The 23,828-nt window shown below is 28.4% G+C and overlaps 2 protein-coding genes across 2 annotated transcripts; one reads left to right on the forward strand and one right to left on the reverse strand.

The window, feature by feature from the left end:
* Positions 1-3,372: 3,372 nt before the first annotated feature.
* LOC110611932 (pentatricopeptide repeat-containing protein At1g09820) lies at positions 3,373-7,112 on the reverse strand. The gene is made up of 3 exons (XM_021752511.2): positions 6,803-7,112; positions 6,635-6,713; positions 3,373-5,776 (listed from the first exon to the last, which is right to left on the reverse strand). The coding sequence occupies exon 3, from the start codon at positions 5,493-5,495 to the stop codon at positions 3,708-3,710; it is 1,788 nt and encodes a 595-aa protein (XP_021608203.1). The 5' UTR covers positions 5,496-5,776; positions 6,635-6,713; positions 6,803-7,112; the 3' UTR covers positions 3,373-3,707.
* Positions 7,113-19,366: 12,254 nt separating this feature from the next.
* On the forward strand, positions 19,367-21,715 carry LOC110610850 (9-cis-epoxycarotenoid dioxygenase NCED3, chloroplastic). The gene has a single exon (XM_021750925.2). It carries the CDS (start codon positions 19,482-19,484, stop codon positions 21,282-21,284), a length of 1,803 nt encoding a protein of 600 aa, XP_021606617.1. The 5' UTR covers positions 19,367-19,481; the 3' UTR covers positions 21,285-21,715.
* The last annotated feature ends 2,113 nt before the right edge of the window (positions 21,716-23,828 follow it).

Here is a 23,828-nt window from a genome sequence, read left to right on the forward strand (position 1 = left end):
GAATTTTACATAATTTTTTACCATTAAAAATTTAAAAATTAAGTTTTTTTAATTAACAAAATAATATAATAAATTTCTTAATATTAATTATAAATACATTAAGTATTAATAGTTAATATTAAATTAAATTTTTAAAGAGAAATTATTAATTAAAAATAAAAAAAAATAAATTAAAAATTAAAAAAAATATAGAATAGAAGGAGAAGAAAAGATAAACTCTCAAGAATTAATTAAGTAATTTTGATATAAGTAGTTTTAAATGAAATTCTTTCTTATAAAATTTTAAAAAATTTTATAAAATTTACTTTTAATTTAAAATTAATTTTCTAGAATTAAATTCTTATACTACTAGTCTGCAAAATACAAAAAATTAAGAAAAGAAATTTATTTTTTTAATTTTTCTTTAAATTAACTATTCCAAATAAAAATTTTATAAAATTTTAGAATTCAATTGCTAAAATTTTAAATACACTTGGCAATAAGTCAAATTATTTTAATTTTATTTATAAATCATCAATAATATACCCATTTATATTTAATTATTATAATTTTTATAAATTTAGATGTTTAATAAATTATAATTTTAATTCGGATAGTAAAAAATACAAGAATATATTTAATTAATAAATAAAATAAATTTTATTTAAACATCAACAAATATATGTTGTATATATATATATATGTATATATTTTTTAAAGGCACTGAAATATTCATTAGATTTGAATGATGGGGCTAAGCCCAATACAAGTGATTAATAAAGCATAAGCTTTAACATGAAACAGGAGAAAATACATAAGCATATTTAAAAGGCAATGCCCTATGAATATCTGTCTGTTCGGCTTTTTTGGTTTTTTTCAGGAAAAAAGAAATAACCAAAAAATACAATTATATAAAATCCCAACTGTATAGACCAAAAAATAATAAACTGATTCAAATTGGGTTTTCACTTTAAACCAAAAACTGCAGATAAATATTAGATCTTAACTTTCATGCAGGCCAAAATTGTCACCTAAAACTCTAAAAGATGCTTACAAAAAACAACGAAAACTAATTACAGCATCTTTTGTAGATATTCCCTGTCCATAATGCACTATGATCAGCACACTATATTGCAAGATTCCTTGCCTTAACATGAGCAAACCCGATGCTGTAGAAGCACAACTTCACATCTTCCTTCACTGTCCATGCAAGGGTTCCAGTGCGCAAGTCAAAGCAGTTAAAGATGGTAAACTTTCCACTATGGGATGAAGAATCTTCGCCAACCAGTTGCGGAAAATTTTCAGCTATAAAAAGGAATAGGTGGGCATATAAGCAATCAACTATGCAAAAAAAAAAAATCTGAACAGATAAACTGATTTGTTTTGTGGTTATACAAAGAAATAAACTGATTTGTTTTGTGGTTATACAAAGTACATGTGCAGTGTGGAATAGATTTGTGTGCGTCATACTATTGGGCTATACATGTCTAAAGCAGAGCATCACCATCCCCATTTTCCACTAAAATCCAATGATTCAAGATATTTTAGATGCAAAAAGAGAGTCGTCATAATTCAAGCTGCTAGACGGTGCCACAGCTGATTCGATTTTTAGAATTAAGCATTGTAGTTTACCCGTAAGCAAACCAAAAGTATAGAGTATGACAAGAGTAAAGAGAACTCTAAATCCAAAGAAATCGTCTCCAACCCATCTGAGCAATGGTGACCATTAAATTTACTTTATATTTGCTTTTCCACTACCCAATTATTCTACATCACACAACCAAGTATCCACAAAGCAAGAAAAGGAGAGTTCAGGGATTAATCCTTGCAAAATTTACATTGTTTTTGTTTGTTTGTAATCCACATTCCATATGAGAAATAGGTCATCATACATGCAAAAGATAAAATCATACCAACCCAGAAGGAAAAATCCTATACAACTGAAAATTACATCCTCCAACGAATTCCCATCTACTAATTCCAAAAACAAGAATCCTGAGTTGAATACTGATTCTTCCACTAAGCTTTAGTTGACCAAATAATTCAAAATTTGTCATGAACAAAGGTTTGCAGGATCGGTTTGGTTTGGTACCGAATCGAACCGGTCAAAACCAATTTAACTGAATTTTTTTAAATTGTAAATCGAACCGAACCAAATAAGATAGAAAATCGAATTGAATCGAACCGAATTGGTTCGGTTCGGTTCGAAATCGATTTTTGATCTTTTCTCTAATTTCATTGAATTATATTATAATTTGGGACTAATAAGAATTGATTTGAACCTAATATATTTAATTAATCATAAAATCCAATCAATTAATCATAAAATCCAAATTAATCAACAACTTCTAACCTAATATACTTAATCAAATATAATAGTTAAATTATTCCAAAAACCAGTTAGCTTAATTTCGAAGCAAATTTTTTTGCTCACAAATTTGAAACCAACAGATCATCTGCTCCATATACAGGCTTCAAATTTCAGAGCAAAAGCCGAGATGAGATTCAATCAGCTTTAACTGAACATCAAAAGCCAACAATTTTACTCAGGAAATATAAAGTTCAAAATTTCCCCCAAATATAGAGGGAATTGTAGGAGGCACAGAAATTGATCCAAACATACATCAAAAGGAGAATGGTGAACAATGAGAATCCACACCCAAATGGGGGCAAAAATTTTCTTTAAAACCATTAGAAAAATAAAAGAATGGAATCAATTGAATTTATTTTGTAAGGATCAATAGTTTTCGCCTCTCCAAGTAACAGAACCAAAGATAAAACGACAGTCAATGACAATGTAAAGCAGTGCGAAAGGGAATGTCCCACTGGGTGGGTGGATGGCCGTGGCTGCGGGACTGAAGACGCGAGGGATGGAGAGACTAGGTGGGTGGATGACCGTGGCTGCGGGACTGAAGACTCGAAGGATGAAGAGAAGAGACTCTGGCTGGCTTTCGCGAGTGGGTGGGTGAGTAGCTGCGGAACTGGCGACTGGGTGGGTGGCCGTGGCTGCAGGACTGAACTGAAGGACGAGAACGGAGAAGGGACGAGAACGGTGAGGAGACTCTCACGGCCGTCAGCGTGCTTCAACTGAGGCTGAAGTTTGAGAGAGAGGGAGGTAGGTAGGTGGCTGTATGCGGGAGCGAGATGGGAACTTGGGAAAGTGACGAAGTGAAGTGATATAACCCTATCATAAAACGCAGCGTTTAAGGCTAATTCGATCGGTTCGATTCAACCGAATTATTTTGTCTCCAAAACTGAACTAAACCGACCAACCCGAAATTTTCAAAATATAAAATCGAACCGAACCGATTTTATTTTAAAACCGAACCAAATTATTAAATCAAATCGGTTCGATCGGTTATTTCGGTTCTAACCGAATAGTGCTCACCCTAAGTACAAGGATAAAAAGTATCTTAATTTTAAACAAAATCAATGGGTACATTAAGCCAAAATCAGGGGCAAATTAGCAATATATCCGAAAGGAAAGTTCAACCAAACATTACATATATTCACCTACATCTGTTAAGGTTGACGAACTGCTTGTAAGAGAAACCATTTTATAGCAGGATCAAAGATGATTCATGTCCATCACCTTCACCTAGATGAGTTAAGCTGTCGGATAGAATTTCACAGGAAGGCCCACTCAAGATCATTTAGTTCCGTCATGCCTTCACATGATGAAATGATGGTCATCATCTAACCTACCCTTTTAACAAAGTTTGAGCTTGCTAAACATTATATAGATGCCCTTCTATGTCAGGAACAAATCCTTTATCCATCATTTCCTCTCTAACGATCTCATAGGTTGTTCGATTAGGAACCAAACCCTTCTCCAACATCTCATTAAGAAGCTTATTTGCATCTTCAAGCTTACCTTTCTTACAGAAACCCTTTATCAGCACATTATACGTGACAACATTTGCTCGTCTCCCTCCTTTCTCCATTCGTGTCCTCACATTTAACGCTGCTCTGAGATTTCCTTCTTTACAATAGCCATCCATCAAGGAATTATATGTCACATGACTTGGGTTTAATGCTTTTCTGGACATCTCATCGAAGAGTTTCATTGCCCTTCTTGATTCCCCTTTATTGCATAATAAATCAATCAGTATGTTATAGGTAACAACATCAGCTCTCAAATCCTTACCAACCATTTCATCCATAAGATGCCAGGCTGCTTCCATATCTCCCTTTCTGCATAAACCAGCAATTAAGCAGTTGTATGTGGAAACGTTAGGGCAAATCCCTCTGCCCAACATGGCATTACGTAGTTCAAATGCATCCTCTATCCTCCCAGCCTTACAGTACCCATCAATCAATATGTTGTAGGTTGTAACATTATGAGCTATTCCTTGTTTTGGCATATCATTAAATGAGTCACTTGCTTCATTCACCATCTTATTCTTGCAAAGCCCATTAATAAGTGCATTATGAGTAATGACATTTGGCTTCAAACCTGAACCAATCATTTGATCCCGCAAAACAGTAGCCTCATCAACCTTCCCATCACTACATAAGCCATTAATCAAAGAATTGTATGTAACCACATTCGGGTTCAAACCTTGACTTTGCATTTCTGCTAACACCTTCATTGCAGCTGACACATTCCCATCCTTGCAGAATCCATCAATCAAAATATTGAAAGTGACCTCATTTGGGCAAATCCCCTTTGCCACCATATCCTTCAACACAGCATCAGCTTTGTACATCTTCCCAATCTTACCCATCTTGCAATACCCATCAACGAGAGTATTATAAGTTATTACATTTGGAGACACTCCCCACACTTTCATATCCTCAATAACATCACTAGCTTTATTCAATTTCCCTGCTTTACACAACCCATTAACCACAACATTAAAACTAATTAAATTAGGTCCAATCCTTCTTTTTATCATCTCCTTATACACAAATTCCATATTGCCAATTTTGCGCTCCTTAACCAAAGCATGCAACAGCGGATTACATGATATAACTGACAACTTAAACCCATAATCACCAGCCCTCCTAAACGCTTCATATCCCAAATGCGTTTTCAAACTTTTCACATATGCCAATACCAGCATATCTACTATTATTGAATTAGCACAAAATGAATCCCCACCCACTGAAATTGCATGAAAAATAGAAGAAACTGGATAGTTCTTCTCATTCTTAACAAAATTATCCAAAAAAGACCTGATCTTTGAGTACTTTCTGGCACAAGCAAGTGAGTACAACGTTCTAAAAGTGAGCTCTAGAGAGTGTGACAGTTTAAACTCCTTCTGGGACCATGTTAAGTACCTGAGAGTGAGCTCTGGGTCAGCTTCTGAAGTAAGCAGTTGGTGGAGGAGTGCATTGGGTTTTGTGTTTTGGAGATGGGTTTTGAGCTTTGACCAATGTTGCTTTGCTACAAGTTCTACAAGGATGGAGCTAGTTCTGCATGATGAGCTGAAAAACCTAAGGGTTTGTTTGTTTCTCTGGAAAATGATTACATGTGGGAATTTTCCACAGAAAATATTGACTTTTTTAGGCATGAATATAATGTTCTCTCAAAAATGGATTGGGAAGAGTTTGAAGAAAGTCGCACAATAACCCAAGATCTAGAAACCAGAGAATATATTATCTATTGCAGTGCTGCAACCTTGAAATGGTAAAAGCCTGTTGGAAGTTTGAAAAATGGTCCCAAACAGCTGAACTTGGCTTCATGCTGTTCCACTTCATTTTGGAAGTTACATTGGTTTCACTTGAAGCAAGGGGAGGTCCAAATAAGAAGCACATAATGCTCCTTGTTGCACCATCTTTAAGAAAAAATTACCTGCATGTGGTAAGTTTGATGAATATTAAATTCATACGATAAATATAAATTAGTTATCTCTAAACGATACATCATCGTGTGTGGATTGTGAGATTCATTTCCTCTTCCTGTGCATTGCTTTATTTATATGACATTGCAGGACAATGCTTTTATTCTAATAATTTTGTCACTTCTTGCAGCAGTTAGGCATCTGTTTCCCATTTTTTAACCATTAGATGCTACTACACTTTCCTATAATGTTTAAAAATGTCACAGTTGAGCCAATAACTATTGGTTTCACTCTATTTAAAATCTGTACCAAGTCATTAAATTTTGAGTTTTTACTATCGATTCCACAAATGAAAGACGAGTTATGTAACATGTGTACCTGTATCTTATGTATACTTGAGAAAATTATATCCATTTTATTTTAAATTAGTAATTAAGTGTTACAAATTACTGTGCTTTACTTCTATGTCCACCCTATAGCCTAGGAGAGTAGGAGCCCGATCAATTAATCCACTGTTTTCTCAGCTCTGCTAACTCTAGAGCTTGTATAAGATGATGTATATCTGGGTGAAATAACACATAGGTAGCAGATAAATGACAAGTTTATGGAGGGTTAATTTTCACTCTTTTAATGGAGAGATTTTGTTCATTTTGAGAACAAACTAATGTCTAATTCCAAATTCCCCAAACACAAAGAAACAGACAATAGCATAAAGAATCAGAAAAAAAATTTGATCAAACAGAACCCCAAAAAAAAAAATTCAAGTTTCAACCACAATGAAACAGACTCCACCAGCAGTAGCTTCTTCCTCTACATTCCCCCAAAACTACCTCCAAATTCCTACCCAGGAGAATTTCTCACAACATTACCTCGGGAGAATGCAATAATGCACAAGTTAATCCAACATCAGCATCCAAACAAAGGTACAAACAGCACAAGGGGCATAAACTGCAAAAACGGAAAAAGGGGGCAAAGAAATCCTCAGTTGATCAGTTACTCAGAAATCAACAATCCCCCAAAAGTTACCCGGTACTCACCAAATCTACAAATCAAAGCGGAACGGAAAGAGAGTGGAGCAGGCAAACGGCGACTTGAAATCAGCAAATCAATACAATAAGCAAACGTCAAACAACAGACTGAATATAAACCCAGCCTTCAACGCAGACGTCAGCCGAAGGGTAGGGAAGGAGGAGAAGACAAAGTAGACGGGAGCCGAACTTCCGAAGGTCCTGTCATCGGGGTCCTCGGGGATGAGAAAGCAGGACCAAATAATCAATGCACAGAAGGGTTTGGGCTTAGGAAATACCAGAGAGAATAAAAACTGATCGTAGTTCATATATGTTAAGGGTTTGATAAAATATATTGGGCAAATTACTTAATCTAACTAATTAAAATATTTTGTAATTTTATAAATATATTAAAATATTTTTATATTTTTATTTCATTAACTGAGAAGAAATAGTCAATTTTAATCTATTTTTTAATTACTTTATTAGTAAAAATAAGATAAAAATATTTTTATATTAAATCACCAGTCACCATCCACCATCCACCATCCACCCCTCCATTTTCTCTCAATCTCTTCACTAATTTATATCAAACCAACATTGAATCTAACTTAATTATCCCAGTATCAAATAAAACCAGCATTGTCCCCACGTGCTGATTCTGTTTAGATACTCTCTCTGCAGTAATTCTCGTTTTCTTTTCTCTCTACTTCTTTCCCTCTTCTTCCCCTTCTCCTGCTTCTCTCTCTTTTATCTCCTGTTGCTTTCTATTTTATGTGTTTTTCTTTTTCTTTTTGGATTGGAAGCTTAAATTTATAGTTATTTCTTAATCGTTACAGAAAAATAAAATATTACATTTTGTGAAATGAGAATGATAAAGAGATGGGAGAGAATGAAGGAGTGAAGTGTATTGAAATCAAAAGGAAGTTATTTTATGTGCTTTCTAATGGAAAACTGTTGGTGAAAAACATGAGAGAGAATGAAGGGAGAGGTGAGTTTTATTTGAAATGAAAATAATATATTTGGTAACAAAATATTATTATCTTACTTTGATTAATAGACTAAAAGTAAATTAAAACTGAATAAAAATATAAAAAATTTTTAATGTATTTATAAAACTATTAAATCATTTTAATTAGTTAAATTAAATTTCAATATGATAGTAATTTGCCCAATTATATTTATATCGGCTAAAACAAGTAATAAAAGTATACCTCAGTTTATTATATTAATAAAATAAAAATATATTAATGTATTATATAATATATATTAATTATAAATAAAATTTTAAAATATTTATTTTTTATATATACATAATTTTTATCATATAATGATGAATATTATAACTAGTTAATTATTATTTATAACATTTTTAATTTATATATATTTTAATTTTAAATAACTTATTAACGTCAAAATTTTAATTTGAAAATGTTATGAAAAGTAATATAGTTTAAATAAAAAATTAAATTAATTATTAGCTGATTAAAAATAGTTCTAATTTTAGAACCTATTTAATATAATTATTAGATAACTAACAACAGTTGCTAATATCATAATAGATAGCTAATTGTAATTGGCTTGGTGATAATTAATTCTAACTAAAATATTTAAATATTTGATAAATTATATTTAACTGTTATTTATTTAAAATTATTAATAATATTATATATCAATTTATTAATAAAATAAATATAAAATTATTGATTTATTATATATATATATATATATAATAATTAAAAATATAATTTTAAAATATAATTTTTTTTATTATATAATTAGAGTTGAGTGGTATTTAATTTAAATTGATCAAATTAAATTAATTTAAAATTTTAGTTTGATTTTTTTATTATATTTATTCCATTTGATTCGATTTTTAATTTTAAAAATTTTAATTATTTCAATTTGATTTGATTTTAGTAAAAGAATTAAAAAATTAAATTAAATTAATTAGTGATAATAATATATTATTTTTTATAATATAAAGATTAAATTATAATTAAAGTTGAAATATTTTAATTAATTTTTAAAATATTAAGGTATAAAAAATAAAAAGTTCAATTCATAAACTGAATTAATTCGATTCGATTTTTATTCAAAATCAATTTGATTTGGTATTTATAAATAGAGGTGAGCATTCGGTCGGTTTGATTCAAAATCGAACCGAACCAAATTAACCGAAAATCGAAATTTTAGTATTTATAAAAACCGAACCGAACTGATTTTGATCAGGAGCCGAATCGAACCGAACCGGTCTTATTCGATTCGATTCAGTTCGGTTTCGATTTTTAATAAATTTTTTATTTTTTTACACTTTATTTTTAATATTTTAAATTTTAATTAAAATATTTTAATTTTAATGTGATTTAATTTCTCTATATTATTGAAAAAACATATTATTATTCCTAATCGGTTCGGTTCGGTTTTTTCAGTTTTTTTTCTGATCAAACCCGAACCAAACCAAAATAACTGAAATTTCTAAAATTAAAAACCAAACCGAACCAAAATGTATAAAAAACTGAACTAAATTTTCAAATCAGTTCGATTCGGTCAATTTTTTTCGATTTAAACCAAATACTGGTCATCCCTATTCATAAATACTAAAATTTTAATTTTCAACTTACACAATTCGAATATATTTTAAACCCAATCAACTGAATTCTCACATTAGATATAATAATAGAATATTATAACTAATTTAATTATTAATTTATAATATTTTTAATTTATATATATGTATCTTATTATTTTAAATAAACTAAACTACTTTTTAATTCATAAAATATACAACATATGTTAATTACCCTTTAATCTATAATTTTTATTCTGTCTAAATTGAAAATCTATTTACTGAAAATGCCATTAATCAAAAAAGAATTGATTACATGACCCTCCTTATATATTCAAGCAAAATTGAAACTATTAACAATGGAACTTCTTAAACAAAATACATAAATTTGTTCGATTTCTCCCAAATAATTAATTAATTAATGAATCAAAGGATAAAATCTAAATTTTGAAAAAAAAAAAATCAAATACCTAGATTGATAGTGATATTTAACTTCTGATGCTGAAGAACCCCAAAAGCCAATCTGAAGATAATTCGAACACCCCATAATCTGTAAAATCCTCCATCATGAAGGCAAATGCCAAAATAGTCGAGAGAGAAGAAACTAAGACAAAACGACGACAAAGGTGAATTGTTATGCCCACAAAACAAGCAGTAATCCCTATTTCTTGAAGACATCAGTGAGTGAGAAAATCAAAATACATAGAAAAATTTACTATTTAATTTTTATGGTATGAAAAAATTCATGAATTGGTTCTTCTATTTTAAAAAAATATATTAAAATATTTTTAATATTTTAAAAAATTTATTAATTAGTCTTTTTATTAATTAGTTTTTTTTTTAAATTTTAACTGTTATATATTATAAAAATAAAATAAAATATCTTTAATATACAGAGATTAATTAGTAGATTTTTAAAAATTTAAGAATCAGCTAATGAATTTTTTAAAATTATAGTGATTAAATAGTAAAATAATTAACAGCTAAAATTAATGGAGAGACTAACTAATAAATTTTTTAATTACCCTTTTGCATTTAATTATTGACAAGAGTTAGGTATTGATATGGGTGCTATTTTAGAGTGTGCCTCTCGTGCTCAATACTTTGATCATTTTTTACATACCATGGATTCTACGAGTAGTGAGAAAATTTATATTACTCTTTGGTTTCTTTAAAACAGGAGAAATAATATGCTTTAGACTGGGTCACATCCCAGCCTCAAGATGCAAGGAGTGAGAGTTACAAGCATAGGTAGTGAAATGTCTAATCTTGTTCAAGAGTGGGTGAAGCCTCCTTTGGATAAGTTAAAATATTCACAAAAATGAAGGCGGGTATCCTTTGCAACTGGGATTAGAAATGATGCAGGTTAGTTTCATTTGGGTTTTTCAGGTTATAAAGTGGGTAGTTTCCCTCTTACCACAGCGGAAGCCTAGACACTCTCTATTGGCTTCAATTTCAGAATTTCAAAAATATATTAAAAATTAAACAATCACATAATTAAAAAATAAGTATAAACGTAAACAATACATAAATTTAACATGATTTATCGATTTATTACTATAATTATTTTATTTTTTTATAAGTTTTTCAATAAAATACATTAAAAAAATATTATATATTTTATTGTGAATTAAATTTAAGATCGTAGCGTATAGTATATAAATTATGAGTTTGATTATCTTTATTTAAATAATAAATTATAAATATAAATAAAATTAAATAGTATTTACGTGGAAAATAGATTAAACTATTTAAATTAAAAAAATAAAATAGAAAAATTCATTCAATTTGTAAAATTTTAACAATGTAAATTTTTTTAATCACTTTGACTTTCAATTTAAAAATTTTATCCTTAATATCCATATTAACAAAAAAACTTATAAAATAAATAAATTTAAAAGTTTTGTTAAAAAATTGAAATTCAACTTCCGACAAAAACTTATAAAATAAATAAATTTAAAAGTTTTGTTAAAAAATTGAAATTCGACTTTCGACTTATATTTCTGAATTGTTACTGTATAAAAGCAAGATTATTATTTATATTAAAATATTTTTTTACTATATTTAGATATGTAATTAATAAATTTTATGGATGAAATATTTTTTTATTTGAATTGAATTGAAATGAAGAGATTTAAGAGTTTAATTTTGAAATAAAAATAATAATTTATTAATTATTCTAAGTTTTAAGTAATAAAGTATAATTTACAACAGAATTATTGATGGTTTTTGTTTCCATTCGATGAAGGTGGTACTTTTGACTCGTTCAATAATTTTTCCTTTTTGTCAGTTCTATTAAACGGAAGGTTAAGGCAGAATCCAATCAAGGCAAAGAAGTTGGTTGGCAGTTTTACATTGCTGCAGCTGCACATAGACAGACACAGTGAGAGGGACACCAATGTTTTAACGTTTGGTCTAAAGCACCAACTGCACTTTTCCTCGAAACTTCAAAACCTCACCAAAAACGTTGGTCCTCTCATCAATCAATCATCACATTTCGTAATACTATTAGGTAACACCACCAACAATCACACAAATTTTTATTAAAAAACAAAAAGAACTGGTCTAAGGGTGATGTGGCAAAATCTGAAATGGTTAATAAGCAAAAAAGACGCGGGATGTTACTTTTGCTGCGCCTAATAGAAAATGGGGCGTTGGACACGCGTTGACATTTGCGTGGTGAGTGTAAAAATTTAGAAGGAGAAAAACGACACACGTTAAGGTGTCGCATTCTGTCGGATAACGTGTCGAAAGGAAGAGGCGGTCGTTAGGAATTCAACTGTTTGTTATAAGTTGACGCAAACATGTTCTCCTCTTCTTTCTCCAATCAATGACCCCCTCGTCCTTTATCGCCTCTTTGCTTTTCTTCTTTTTCTTTTAAATAAATAAATTATCATATCTAAATTTATGATTGGCTCAACATATTATTATTTTTTCATATATTTAATAACTATATTCAATTATTTTAATTTTCACTCCTCTCATTTTTAATTTCCATTTTAAAAAAATAATTATACTTAATGTGATAAATATAGATCATCGATCATATCTGAAATTTTAATTTTTAAAATTTATTTATTTAATTAATATATATTCATTAAAAAATAAAAAAAAATAACTATCAAATTTCATATAAAAACAGCCATTAATTTAATAATTAATAAATAGTTGATAATTTATTTTGAGGATTATATATAATTTTAAATTATCTCTAAAAACTACAATTAATATAAGAAAACATATTAATAATCAAAACTTAATATTATTATATAAAGGGCTTCACTATAATAAATTTCAAGTAAAACATATGTTTGAATTAACAAATTAGAGAAAAATTAGCAGAAATCTAAAAATTAAAATAAAATACAACAAAAGGGAAAATTAAGGAGGAGGAAGAAAAAAAGCATTTCGGCTACATTAAGGAAGTTTCAAAATTAGTGAAAAAGCCCGTGAGTGGAGGACACGTGTAAATAAATAGTAAAGTGAACACGGCAGCATCTAGGATAACGACGGGCAATATAAGTAGAATGTTTCAAATAGGTGTCGTTTTTGTCTCCAACCATCAATTGCCATTTGTACCGCCATTTCACCATCTACCAAACTAACCGTTACTGTTTTTTTTTTTTAAAAAAAAATTAAAGAGTTGGACTCTAGTGGCTGCTTGCTAACCCCGCCGTAAAAATTGTAAGAAAACAAGCACTCATAATGTACTACAGCCATTCCAAACTTCTAACAAGAACCTCAATACAAAAATTATAAAAACCAAACTTGATCGTTCTTTGTGTTTAGTTTGCACAATGAAATAGGTTGAAATTGAAAGTAGCATTCATCCCTTCACATGGCGAAAGCATAATCATTCAAATAATTATTCTAAAAAAAATATAAGATTACTAGTTTTAACTAATTGTTGTATTCTCAAACCAAAAACATTTAAATCTTTATATTTGAAAATATATATATTGACATCCAAATTATATTTTCATTATAAACTTCAACACTATCAAAAAATTCTTGCAAGAAAATTCTAATTTTAAAAATTATGTAGAAATTTTCTCAATGTGAAAAAAAGAGAAAATTCATAAGGAACAAAAAATTTCTAAATAATTGATAACTATTAAATTAAAATAGAGGAGAGAAATTCGCTAGAATAAAAAAAAGAGAAAAATCTCTTTTATAATTCCCAATTTAACTTTTTTTTTTAAGTAAATTGAAATTTTATTTAGACTAAGAGGGATATGGAATAGATAAAATTTTTATTTTTTTTAAAGGAATTCGGATCGAAAAATCTCTCTTAAACCTTTATAATATATACATGAGATCTAAATCTTTGAATATAAATATCAAATTTATATTAACTATTAAAAGAGCCCTTCATATGAATGGAAGATTTATGAAGGAATCATCCATCGCAAAGAGAGAACGAAGAAACAAGAAGCTTAATTATACCTCTGTTTTTAAATAATTTTAAATAAAAAATATGATAGTAATATTAAATAATTTAAATTAATTGGTATGAAATTATTAAATAATTTGAATTAATTATTTTAAATTAATTATAATTTGAATTAATTATTTTAAATTAATTGAAAAGTAGGTGAAAAGTTATTAGATTAGAGGTAGCTAAATTGTTACGATTAAACTTCTTGAAATATTCAAAAAATCCATGCTAGAAAAATCTCGAGCCATAAAACCTATGGTTTCTCTATGGTTTTTTAAGAGAAATATTTTTTTATATATAATTATTAAAAGTATTCAAAGAGCCAAGATGAGCAGCAGAATTTAGCCATGTCAGAGTCACAGTGAGTCCACTACAGTGCCTTATGGGCCCACTTTGTTTTCAGGTTGATAGCCGTCCTGCCAATTGGTATGCAATGAGTAGGGGCATTTGGATGTTGAGGGCCCATTCCCTTAGCCTCATTCCTCTTTTCTTAAATTCTACTCAATTTTATACACAAAAACATTTATTAACTTCTGAATCTTAATTTTTTTTTTCATTTTTGCAATTAAAAATTTTGAATGTTATAATAAAATATGAATATTTTTAAACCAATGAAGATTAATTGAGAAAGGTGACCCATTTCAAACTCTTCCCTTCAACAATGGAGTTAACGATGAAGTGTTTAATAATAGCTTAAGCTTTGGTCTTAGAATTCATAAAATAGATAGGTTAATTTTAACTCAACTTTTTTATTTTAAATTAAAAATATTTTACCGATATTTTATGTCTCATAAATTAATATATATAACACATCTAGTGAATATGCCCATGTCAACTAATTTAAGCCCCTTTTAATTACTAACACATCTTTTACTAAATTTTAATAACAATGTTAAAATTTACATGATAAATATATCTGAGTAAATCTGATAAATATATCTGAGTAAATCTAAGAGATTGCAGTTCAACAAGCAATCGATATTTCACAATCAAGGGTAGACTCTCTCAATTTTCAATCCTCATTTTAAAAAAACGATAATATTAAAATTTATAGATTAAATTTAAGCACATTTCTGAATATTTAAAAAATTTATTAGTTATCTTTTATTTTAAAATTAATTAATGGGAATATTTTATACTTTATAAAATTAAATATTTTAATTATTTTATTTAAAAATTAATTTTTAATATTTATACTATTTAATTTATATAATTTTAACTATTTATATTATACTATTAATTTTTTATAAAAAAATTCTTCTAAATATATTTATTTAAATATATATATATTTTATCATTTGTTTAATTTGAGTCTGCTGAGTTGAGTTTCTGCATTTGTAGTTATTAATTTAAAAATAAATAAGAAGAGATATAATATATTTTAATATAAAATTAATAATAAATAACTTTATTATTGATTATGTGTCAAATCATAATTAATTAATTAATTGAGTGTTTAGAAGTTACCCAAGAGTTATATTTGTGTATATATACAATGTACAAACATCAACAAAGGAGAGAGAGAAACTCACTTTCTTAATTCTTGAATCATGTAGCCTGCCTGTTAGGCAAAAAAAAAAAAAAAAACTTTTCTTAATTGATTGATTACCACTAATCACTCTGCTTTATTCTTAACTTCTAACTATGCATGCTAGGTTCGTTGGCCTTGGCAGTTGGCAGTTTTTTCAGGTAAAGTGGGGTTCGTTGGTCCGACAAGGATGCTTTAATTTATTTATTAATTTTTCTTTTTCTCTTTGGTAACTTTTCCCTAACCAATGGAAACATTAAATTTTCATTCTATCTTCTTTCTTCTTATCACACGTTGCAAAGATTATTCAAATATATAAACCAACAATTTTCTTCAAACTTATTTATATGATTTTAATATTATTAAATTAAATTTAAAAAAAAGTAATGAACTCAAACCTCTAAAAAATGATCAAAGGGAGAATCAGATAATTTTTTAATTATCGATAATTAAGAAAATCATTTGAAGATCTATCTTGGGATAAGAAAATAATAGAAGGTAAGCATGTGGCACCATGTGCACACGTGACCCAATTACTATCTTACACACAATTATATAAGCAATAATGTGGCTCCTTGCACGTGTTACATGTGCGACCTCCCTTAAAAAAGTGTTTAGCCTTCCTTAATCATACGTAATTCCCTTCTTAATGGCCTTCATTTCTATTTTATTGTAAAAAAAAAAAAAAGCAAACCCATCTTTCAAATATATTTTTATTTTACTATTAAAAATAAACTTTTTAATATTCCGTTACTTTAATTTTTTTTGACATCAATATATTAATAAATTAAAAAGATAATATAATATAGATGAGAAATAAAATCTAATCATGAGAAAAAAAAATCTTACTTTAATTAAGTTGATATATTATAATTTTGAAAATAATTTTAATTATATTAAATTAAAATTTATTAATTAATCCTATAATAAAAATATTAAGAAATAAAAATTTAATAACTAAACTTTTATCCTCGATTAAGCATTCGGTTAGTTCGATTTAAAATTAAACCGAATAAATCGAAAATTGAGATTTTAATATTTATAAAAATCAAATCGAATCGATTTTGATAAAAAACTGAATTAAATCGAATTAGTCTGGTTCAGTTTGATTCGATTTGGTTTATTCGGTTTTAATTTTTAATAATTTTTTTTATTTTTTACACTTTATTTTTAAAATTTTAAAATTTAATTAAAATATTTTAATTTTAATATGATTTAATTTCGCTATATTATTGAAAATAATATATTATTATCACTAATCGATTTGGTTTGATTTTTTTATTTTTTTAATAAAAATCGAATCAAATTAAAATAATCAAAATTTTTAAAATTAAAAATCGAACCAAAATGAATAAAAAATCAAAATAAAATTTTAAATTAATTCAGTTCAGTTGATTTTTTTGATTTGAATCGAATATTACTTACTCTAGTCGTCACTAGACAACTATAAAAAAAGGAAAGGGAAATGAAGAAAAAAAAATAATTATTACATTCCTAATTTTTTTAAAAAAATTATTAATTTATTTATATTTTAAAATTATTCAATTAAAAAATTATATATTTTATAAAATAAAATAATTTAATCTTTATATTAAATATTTAATTAAATAAATTTAAAATAAAGATAAACTAATAAATTTCTTTAAAACTGGATAATAATTCTTAAAAAAATATAATAATTATGGTGTATGTATTAAATAAGAGGTAGAAGTGAATGGCATATGACAAAAAAGATCATTAAGATTATAGTAATGTATTATTCATGTTATTATAATCTAGCTTTTGAATGGCATAGGCCATAAGATCATCCATGACAATCTCATTTCCACTAATACTAATTTAATCCTCAGAGAAACCAAAGAGGTTGTTAGCCCATGATTGGAAGTTAAAATTCCCTCACTCTTATATTATACCGTAAACAATGCAAAACTCCCTCATTGGTTTAAGAAGAAAAAGAATTTCTAAGAATTGTTTATTGTTTGTTGGGGAAGAAAATCTATCTAGAGGAGATACTCTTGCTAACTAAAACTTGACAAATTGAACATTGCTAACCAAAGTGGGAAGTTGCCTTCATCTACTTTTAGTGAAAAAAAAGGTCACAATCATTTGGCCAGGGGAAGGTATGAAGACGGAGTCAAAGAGAAATTTTCCATTTATTTTAAGCATATAGTATAAGTTTGAACTAAGAATAATAATAATAATGATAATGTTAGAGATTAAGAGAGTGGAAGGAAGGCGTAAGCGTAAGCGTGTGGGGCAGGTGACGGAGGGTGATGTGACAGGTGGATAGAGAGAAGGCCACGTGTAGGGCAGGTTACTCTGATAAGAGGAAAGAACGCGGGGTTGGACGTGTTCCTTCAATTAAACCCACCCAACCCATCTACTATTCCAATCCTGTGATGCCCCATTTCCATTACCAACCCACATCACTATTACTAATTACTATTCGTCTTCCTCCTTGCATTAAGTGCATGCAATCCATCAATTCTAAAAATATCCTATAATTTACATACATTTAGGAGTTTTTTTTTACAATAAATATTTTAGGCCAAAAAGAATCCAATCCTCATCAATAAAAATCGATTGATTTTTTTAATGATAAATATTTTAAAAGAAAAATCAAACTCTGAAAATTAAAAATTAATTTAGTTTAAAATTAAATCGAGTTAAATAAATTAAAAATTAAAATTTTAATATTTATAAGAATTAAATTAATTTTAACACCGTTGATATTATAAATAAAATGTAAATAGAAATTGAAAGAATTTTATATTATAAAATGAAATTTATGTATTTTATCGCAATAATAGATATATAATTTGGTGCTTATCCTTATATTATAACTCATGATATTTTCCTTTTCTCCTTGATTCACCCGTTTGTTTGTTTTTTTCTTTTTTTTTTTCCCTCAAAATGAAGTCCTCCCTCCACTCAAATTTTTTATTCTAAAGTACTACTTAGGTTGATTTGTTTAATAGAAAATATTCTTTAATTTTTAATATTAAAAAAATTAATCAATTAAAAATATTTTTCTATTTAAAAAAAATAAATCATTTTAAGAAAATAATTTACTCTTTTAAAAAATAAAAGCATTTTCTATCTCTTTAGACATATTTATTAAGACTCCTATATATACATTTTTTAATAAAATTTATTTTTTAAATTAAAATTAAATAATAATAATAAATTATTTTATTAAAAAATATTTTTCATAAAAAATATATTTTTTATAAAAATTTTATAAATACAAATTATTTTCCATAAACAAATTATAATAAAAAATTACTTAATATTTTCATTTATCTCATCCAATTACATTAATTTTAAAATAAAATTCTTTTTCTATTTATCTATTATTAAAAAAATGAAATAATTAAAAGAGAAAAAGAAAAATAATGAAATATTTTTTAGAAATTATAAAAATAATTATTGCTTTTAGTAGAAATAAGGTTAAAGTTCAACAAAATTAATTAATACTGTATAATCTTTTAAAAATAATAAACAATTTAAATAAAACAACTAGAAAAAGTGGCATATAAGGTTGATAAGATTAAAAAAATATTCCATTTTCTCTTATAAAATTACCTATTTTTTAAAATTTATGTAAAAGTAATTTCAATCAATATTTTTATTAATATATATTAAGAAAATAAATTATTACTATTTATTAATTATATAATATCATGAGATATTAATGTAATATAAAATTAAATTATTATTTGATTTTTTAATTTTATAAAAATATAAATTAATTATAATTCACTTTATTGAAAATATTTTAAATTTTTTTAAAATTTAATAATTAAAATTAATAAAGTAATTAATTAATAAAATATTATTTTACTGTATTAAAAATGAAAGTACTTCTAGGCTTATAGATTTCTTAATTATCTTTTTAAAAATAAATAGATTAAATTTGAGAGCATTGAATAATCTTGGGAAGAGGTGAGCTTCCCTTACATATTTGAAGTGCAACACGTGGTCTTCTCTTACATGTTGGTGGACCTCCTTCTTCATCTCTATATATAACCCTTCGTCTCTTTGCTTTCATTCCTCATCAGCCTCAGATCATCGCTCTTCCTCTTCACCTACCTCACTCTTTTCACTTCTCTGCAACATCTCTCTCCCCCAATCAAACACCTTTAGCTTCCACATTAAGCTCTAGTATTCATCCATGGCTTCTTCATCCCCTCCAGCAGCTGCAGCTATAAGCATGTCCTCTCTTGACAGGACTAGTAGAAAGCCTTATGTCTCTTGCTCTCTCCATACTCCTTCTATACTCCATTTCCCTAAACAATCCACAAGAACCACTGCTTTTCCTCCTTCACCTTCTATTTCCACAAGAAATCCTCAGAAAATTGATTCTCCGGCGCCTCCTGCTTCTCCTTCTGTTAATAAATCATTAGCACAAGAGCAACAGCAATGGAATTTTTTACAAAGAGCTGCAGCTATGGCTTTAGATGCTGTGGAAACTGCTTTGGTTTCACATGAACGTCAGCACCCTCTTCCCAAAACTGCTGACCCAAGAGTCCAAATCTCCGGCAACTTCGCACCAGTGCAGGAGCAAGCCGTCGTACATAATTTACACGTTACCGGAAAAATCCCAGATAGCATTCGAGGTGTTTATCTTCGAAACGGAGCAAACCCGCTTCACGAGCCGGTGGCTGGTCACCACTTCTTTGACGGTGATGGGATGGTTCATGCTGTCCGGTTTGAGCAGGGGTCCGTTAGTTATGCTTGCCGGTTCACGGAGACAAACCGGCTAGTTCAAGAGCAAGAATTAGGACGTCCAGTTTTCCCCAAGGCCATCGGTGAGCTCCATGGCCACTCTGGGATAGCTAGGCTGCTGCTATTCTACGCTCGTTCGCTTTTTGGTATTGTTGATCCCAGCCATGGGACTGGTGTTGCTAACGCAGGATTGGTTTACTTTGATGGTCATCTTCTTGCTATGTCTGAAGATGATTTGCCTTACCATGTTCGTGTTCTTCCCTCTGGAGACCTCAAAACTGTCGGGCGATACAATTTCAATGGCCAACTCAAGACTACAATGATTGCTCACCCAAAAGTCGACCCAGTCTCTGGGGAACTGTTTGCTCTCAGCTATGATGTTGTCCAGAAACCATATCTGAAATATTTCAGATTTTCTCCAGAAGGTAAAAAGTCTCCTGATGTTGAAATCTCACTTGATCAGCCAACCATGATGCATGATTTTGCCATTACTGAGAGGTTCGTTGTTATCCCTGATCAACAAGTTGTTTTCAAATTGTCTGAAATGATTCGCGGTGGCTCTCCAGTAATCTACGACAACAACAAGGTGTCAAGGTTTGGGATATTGGACAAGCAAGCCAATGACGCTTCCAAGATTAAGTGGATTGAAGCATCTGATTGCTTCTGTTTCCATCTCTGGAACGCATGGGAGGAGCCTGAAACTGATGAAGTTGTAGTGATTGGATCTTGCATGACTCCACCAGATTCCATTTTCAATGAATGTGATGAGAGTTTGAAGAGTGTTCTCTCAGAAATCAGGCTAAATATGAAGACTGGAAAGTCCACTCGCCGCCCAATCATTTCAGACACTGAACAAGTAAACTTAGAAGCAGGAATGGTAAATCGAAACCTTCTCGGCAGAAAGACCCAGTTTGCTTACTTAGCTCTTGCAGAGCCATGGCCCAAAGTGTCTGGTTTTGCTAAAGCAGACCTCTCAACAGGAGAAGTCCACACATACATCTATGGAGATAACAAATATGGTGGTGAACCCTTGTTTCTTCCTAGTGACCCGAATTCCAGTTCAGGGAAAGAAGATTCTGGGTACATTTTATGCTTTGTTCATGACGAAAAACAATGGAAATCTGAGCTCCAAATTGTGAATGCCATGACTTTGCAGCTAGAAGCAACAGTTAAGCTTCCTTCTCGAGTTCCTTATGGTTTTCACGGCACGTTTGTTAGTGCTAAGGATTTGGAGAAGCAGGCTGTGTAGGTTAAATTTTCTTAGCAGAAGATTCAGAATGGAGATTTACCAGAGGGATTGCTTGCAGATACGTCCCCGGGTCTCCTTCTCTGTTACAGCATCACCCTGTTTCTGGGTTCGTTTTTTATTTGGTTCATATATTATAGAGTGAGAGGTTTTGAGAGAGCAGCTTGTAGCTTTTGGGTATAGCTAGATTGAAGCTCAGCTGGTCTCTGCTTATTCTTTCACTTGATGTGCATGAAAAAAAAAAAAAAGGAAGTATAGAATTCCATTAGTGCTTGTGATGTATGTCCTCTGTTTCATGTCTGTTTTTGCCCCTGCACTAGCCTTATTCTTATATTCTGTTTTCATTCTTTGGGAGATATTCTCAAAATTTCACCAAATTGAATTGTGAAAGTGGGATTCATATGATCTAAATATCCATACACATGATTTTTTTTTTGAGTCTCCCTTACAAAATGAGTCAATTTTTAGTTGGATAAGTTGACGGTTGGTCTATTTTAAAAAGAATTTTAGGAGATAGAACATTGAAGACGCGGTTCAAGTAGTTTCAATTCCGTTACCAATTGCAATATTGAGAGTGGCAACTTGTTATTGGATGTCTCAAAGCTTCATCTATCTCTACCCAATCAGATGAGGAAACATCATGGTACTAGCCATTGGGGAACATGACAAAATCATTTCACTTTTTCCATGATATGAATCCATTCCCAATCTCAAATTTGACCATCAAAAGATAAAAAAATTTGTCCGAATTCGATATATTATGAACATAAAATATAATATTTTTAAAAAAAAAAATTTATAGTGAGACTGGATCCATATGAGAATTTCCTTTTGATCTGAACTTGAACAGTATAATTTATACTTTACAAGTCAACTTGAGCAGAGTATATAGGAATGTGGGTTGGCTATGAAACGGAATTATTGGGGAAGGGTCTTAAGTCTGGTGGGTTATGATCATGGGATGTTTTTTACTAGAGGAAGAGAGTGTGGAGATTGAAGGGATGGGCTTGTAATCTGGTGATGAGTAGGCATGTAGGGCAAGTGTCTTTTCTACTGTGTTCAATGCTTAGAATTTTTGATGTTCTGTCATGGCCATGCCATCTCTTGTTTAATGTTCTGAAGTAGGGTTTCAGGTTTGGACTTTCTTTCTTATTATTATTATTATTATTGGTGAAATTCTAAACTTACTTTCAGCTTCCAAATTGCTTGGGCTGCTCACCCAGCAAATATTTTCATTTTATTTATTTAGATATGTCCATGATAAACTAAAGAATAAAAAGTGAATTCCACGTATAAAATTCAGTGAATCCTACCTACACTTTATTGGATTAATTTATATATATAATTAAATTATTTAATTTTAAAAATATAAAGATTTAATCTTAGGATTCCTCAAAACTTAAAAACTAAATTATAAATTATTTTAAAGTTTTTAAATTTAATTATGATTACAATAAATTGAAAACTTTATATAATATTTAAAGAATTAGTTATCATCATGAATTCACACAAATATTTATTTTTTTTAACAAATTTAAAATTTTAAATAAATCAGTGAAATTAAAGCTTTTCCATACTAAAATTTATATAATATTTAATTTAATAAGTTTAACTCTCTGGCCATACCCAAAAGGCCAAAACTAGTTAAACTGCCGCCACCTTCAATGTCAACTAAAAATATTAAAATAAAAAATTTTATCTTAAAAAAAAATTACTAAAAATAAGAAATTCTGAGAAAAAAAATCCGAGAAGCGTTACACACCCATCCACTATATTAAATTAATTATTTTTGCAGGAAATACGCATAACCATTCAGAAAATAATAAATAAATTTTTTCTTCAAAGAAGAAGAAGAAGAAGAATAGGAAACACGTATCAGAAGAAACATCCCTGCAAATTGGTGGCTTAGAATTTGGGCTCAGAGAATTTCTATTTTTTTATATATATTTTTTGAAACAGAGGTTACTTAGTCTATAAGTAACAAATGAATTGCTGTAACATATCTCAACCACAAATATTTATTCATCTTTTATTTTAGCTCATTTTTACTTTAACTTATGGTTTTTTTTTTAATTTTAAATGTATTTTTAATTTCTTAATTAAAATTTCTTCAATTGTGATATAATTATCGTTAAAACTCCTAATCACAGTATATTTTAGCTTTAGATAATGGTATTTTTATAAAATTAATAATAATTTAAAATTATTATAAAAAATTTATTTTTTATTATATATAATAATATAAAAATTAGATTTTTTGATAAATAATTAAGAAAGAAAGAAATTATCCATATTTATTTTATTTATTATATATTATTTTGTATCTTAAAATCAATATTAAATATTATTTAAATTTAAATAAAAAATTTTAATTATTTTTCATAATAGTGATTGATAATAATTTTTATTAATATTAAAATCAGTAATAATACTTAATAAAAATAATTAATAATATTTATAAAGATACTATAAAAATTTGCAACTTATTACTTCAGTTAATATTTGATATTTATTTTATTTATTTTTTTAATATCTAATATATAAAAA

This window comes from Manihot esculenta, chromosome 3 (assembly GCF_001659605.2).
Source record: "Manihot esculenta cultivar AM560-2 chromosome 3, M.esculenta_v8, whole genome shotgun sequence".
Lineage (NCBI taxonomy): Eukaryota > Viridiplantae > Streptophyta > Magnoliopsida > Malpighiales > Euphorbiaceae > Manihot > Manihot esculenta.

What these genes read in the sequence shown, in the direction of transcription:
- LOC110611932 (XM_021752511.2), bottom strand. Translation starts at nt 5,495, where the DNA reads ATGCCTAAAAAAGTCAATATTTTCTGTGGAAAATTCCCACATGTAATC.
- LOC110610850 (XM_021750925.2), top strand. Translation starts at nt 19,482, where the DNA reads ATGGCTTCTTCATCCCCTCCAGCAGCTGCAGCTATAAGCATGTCCTCT.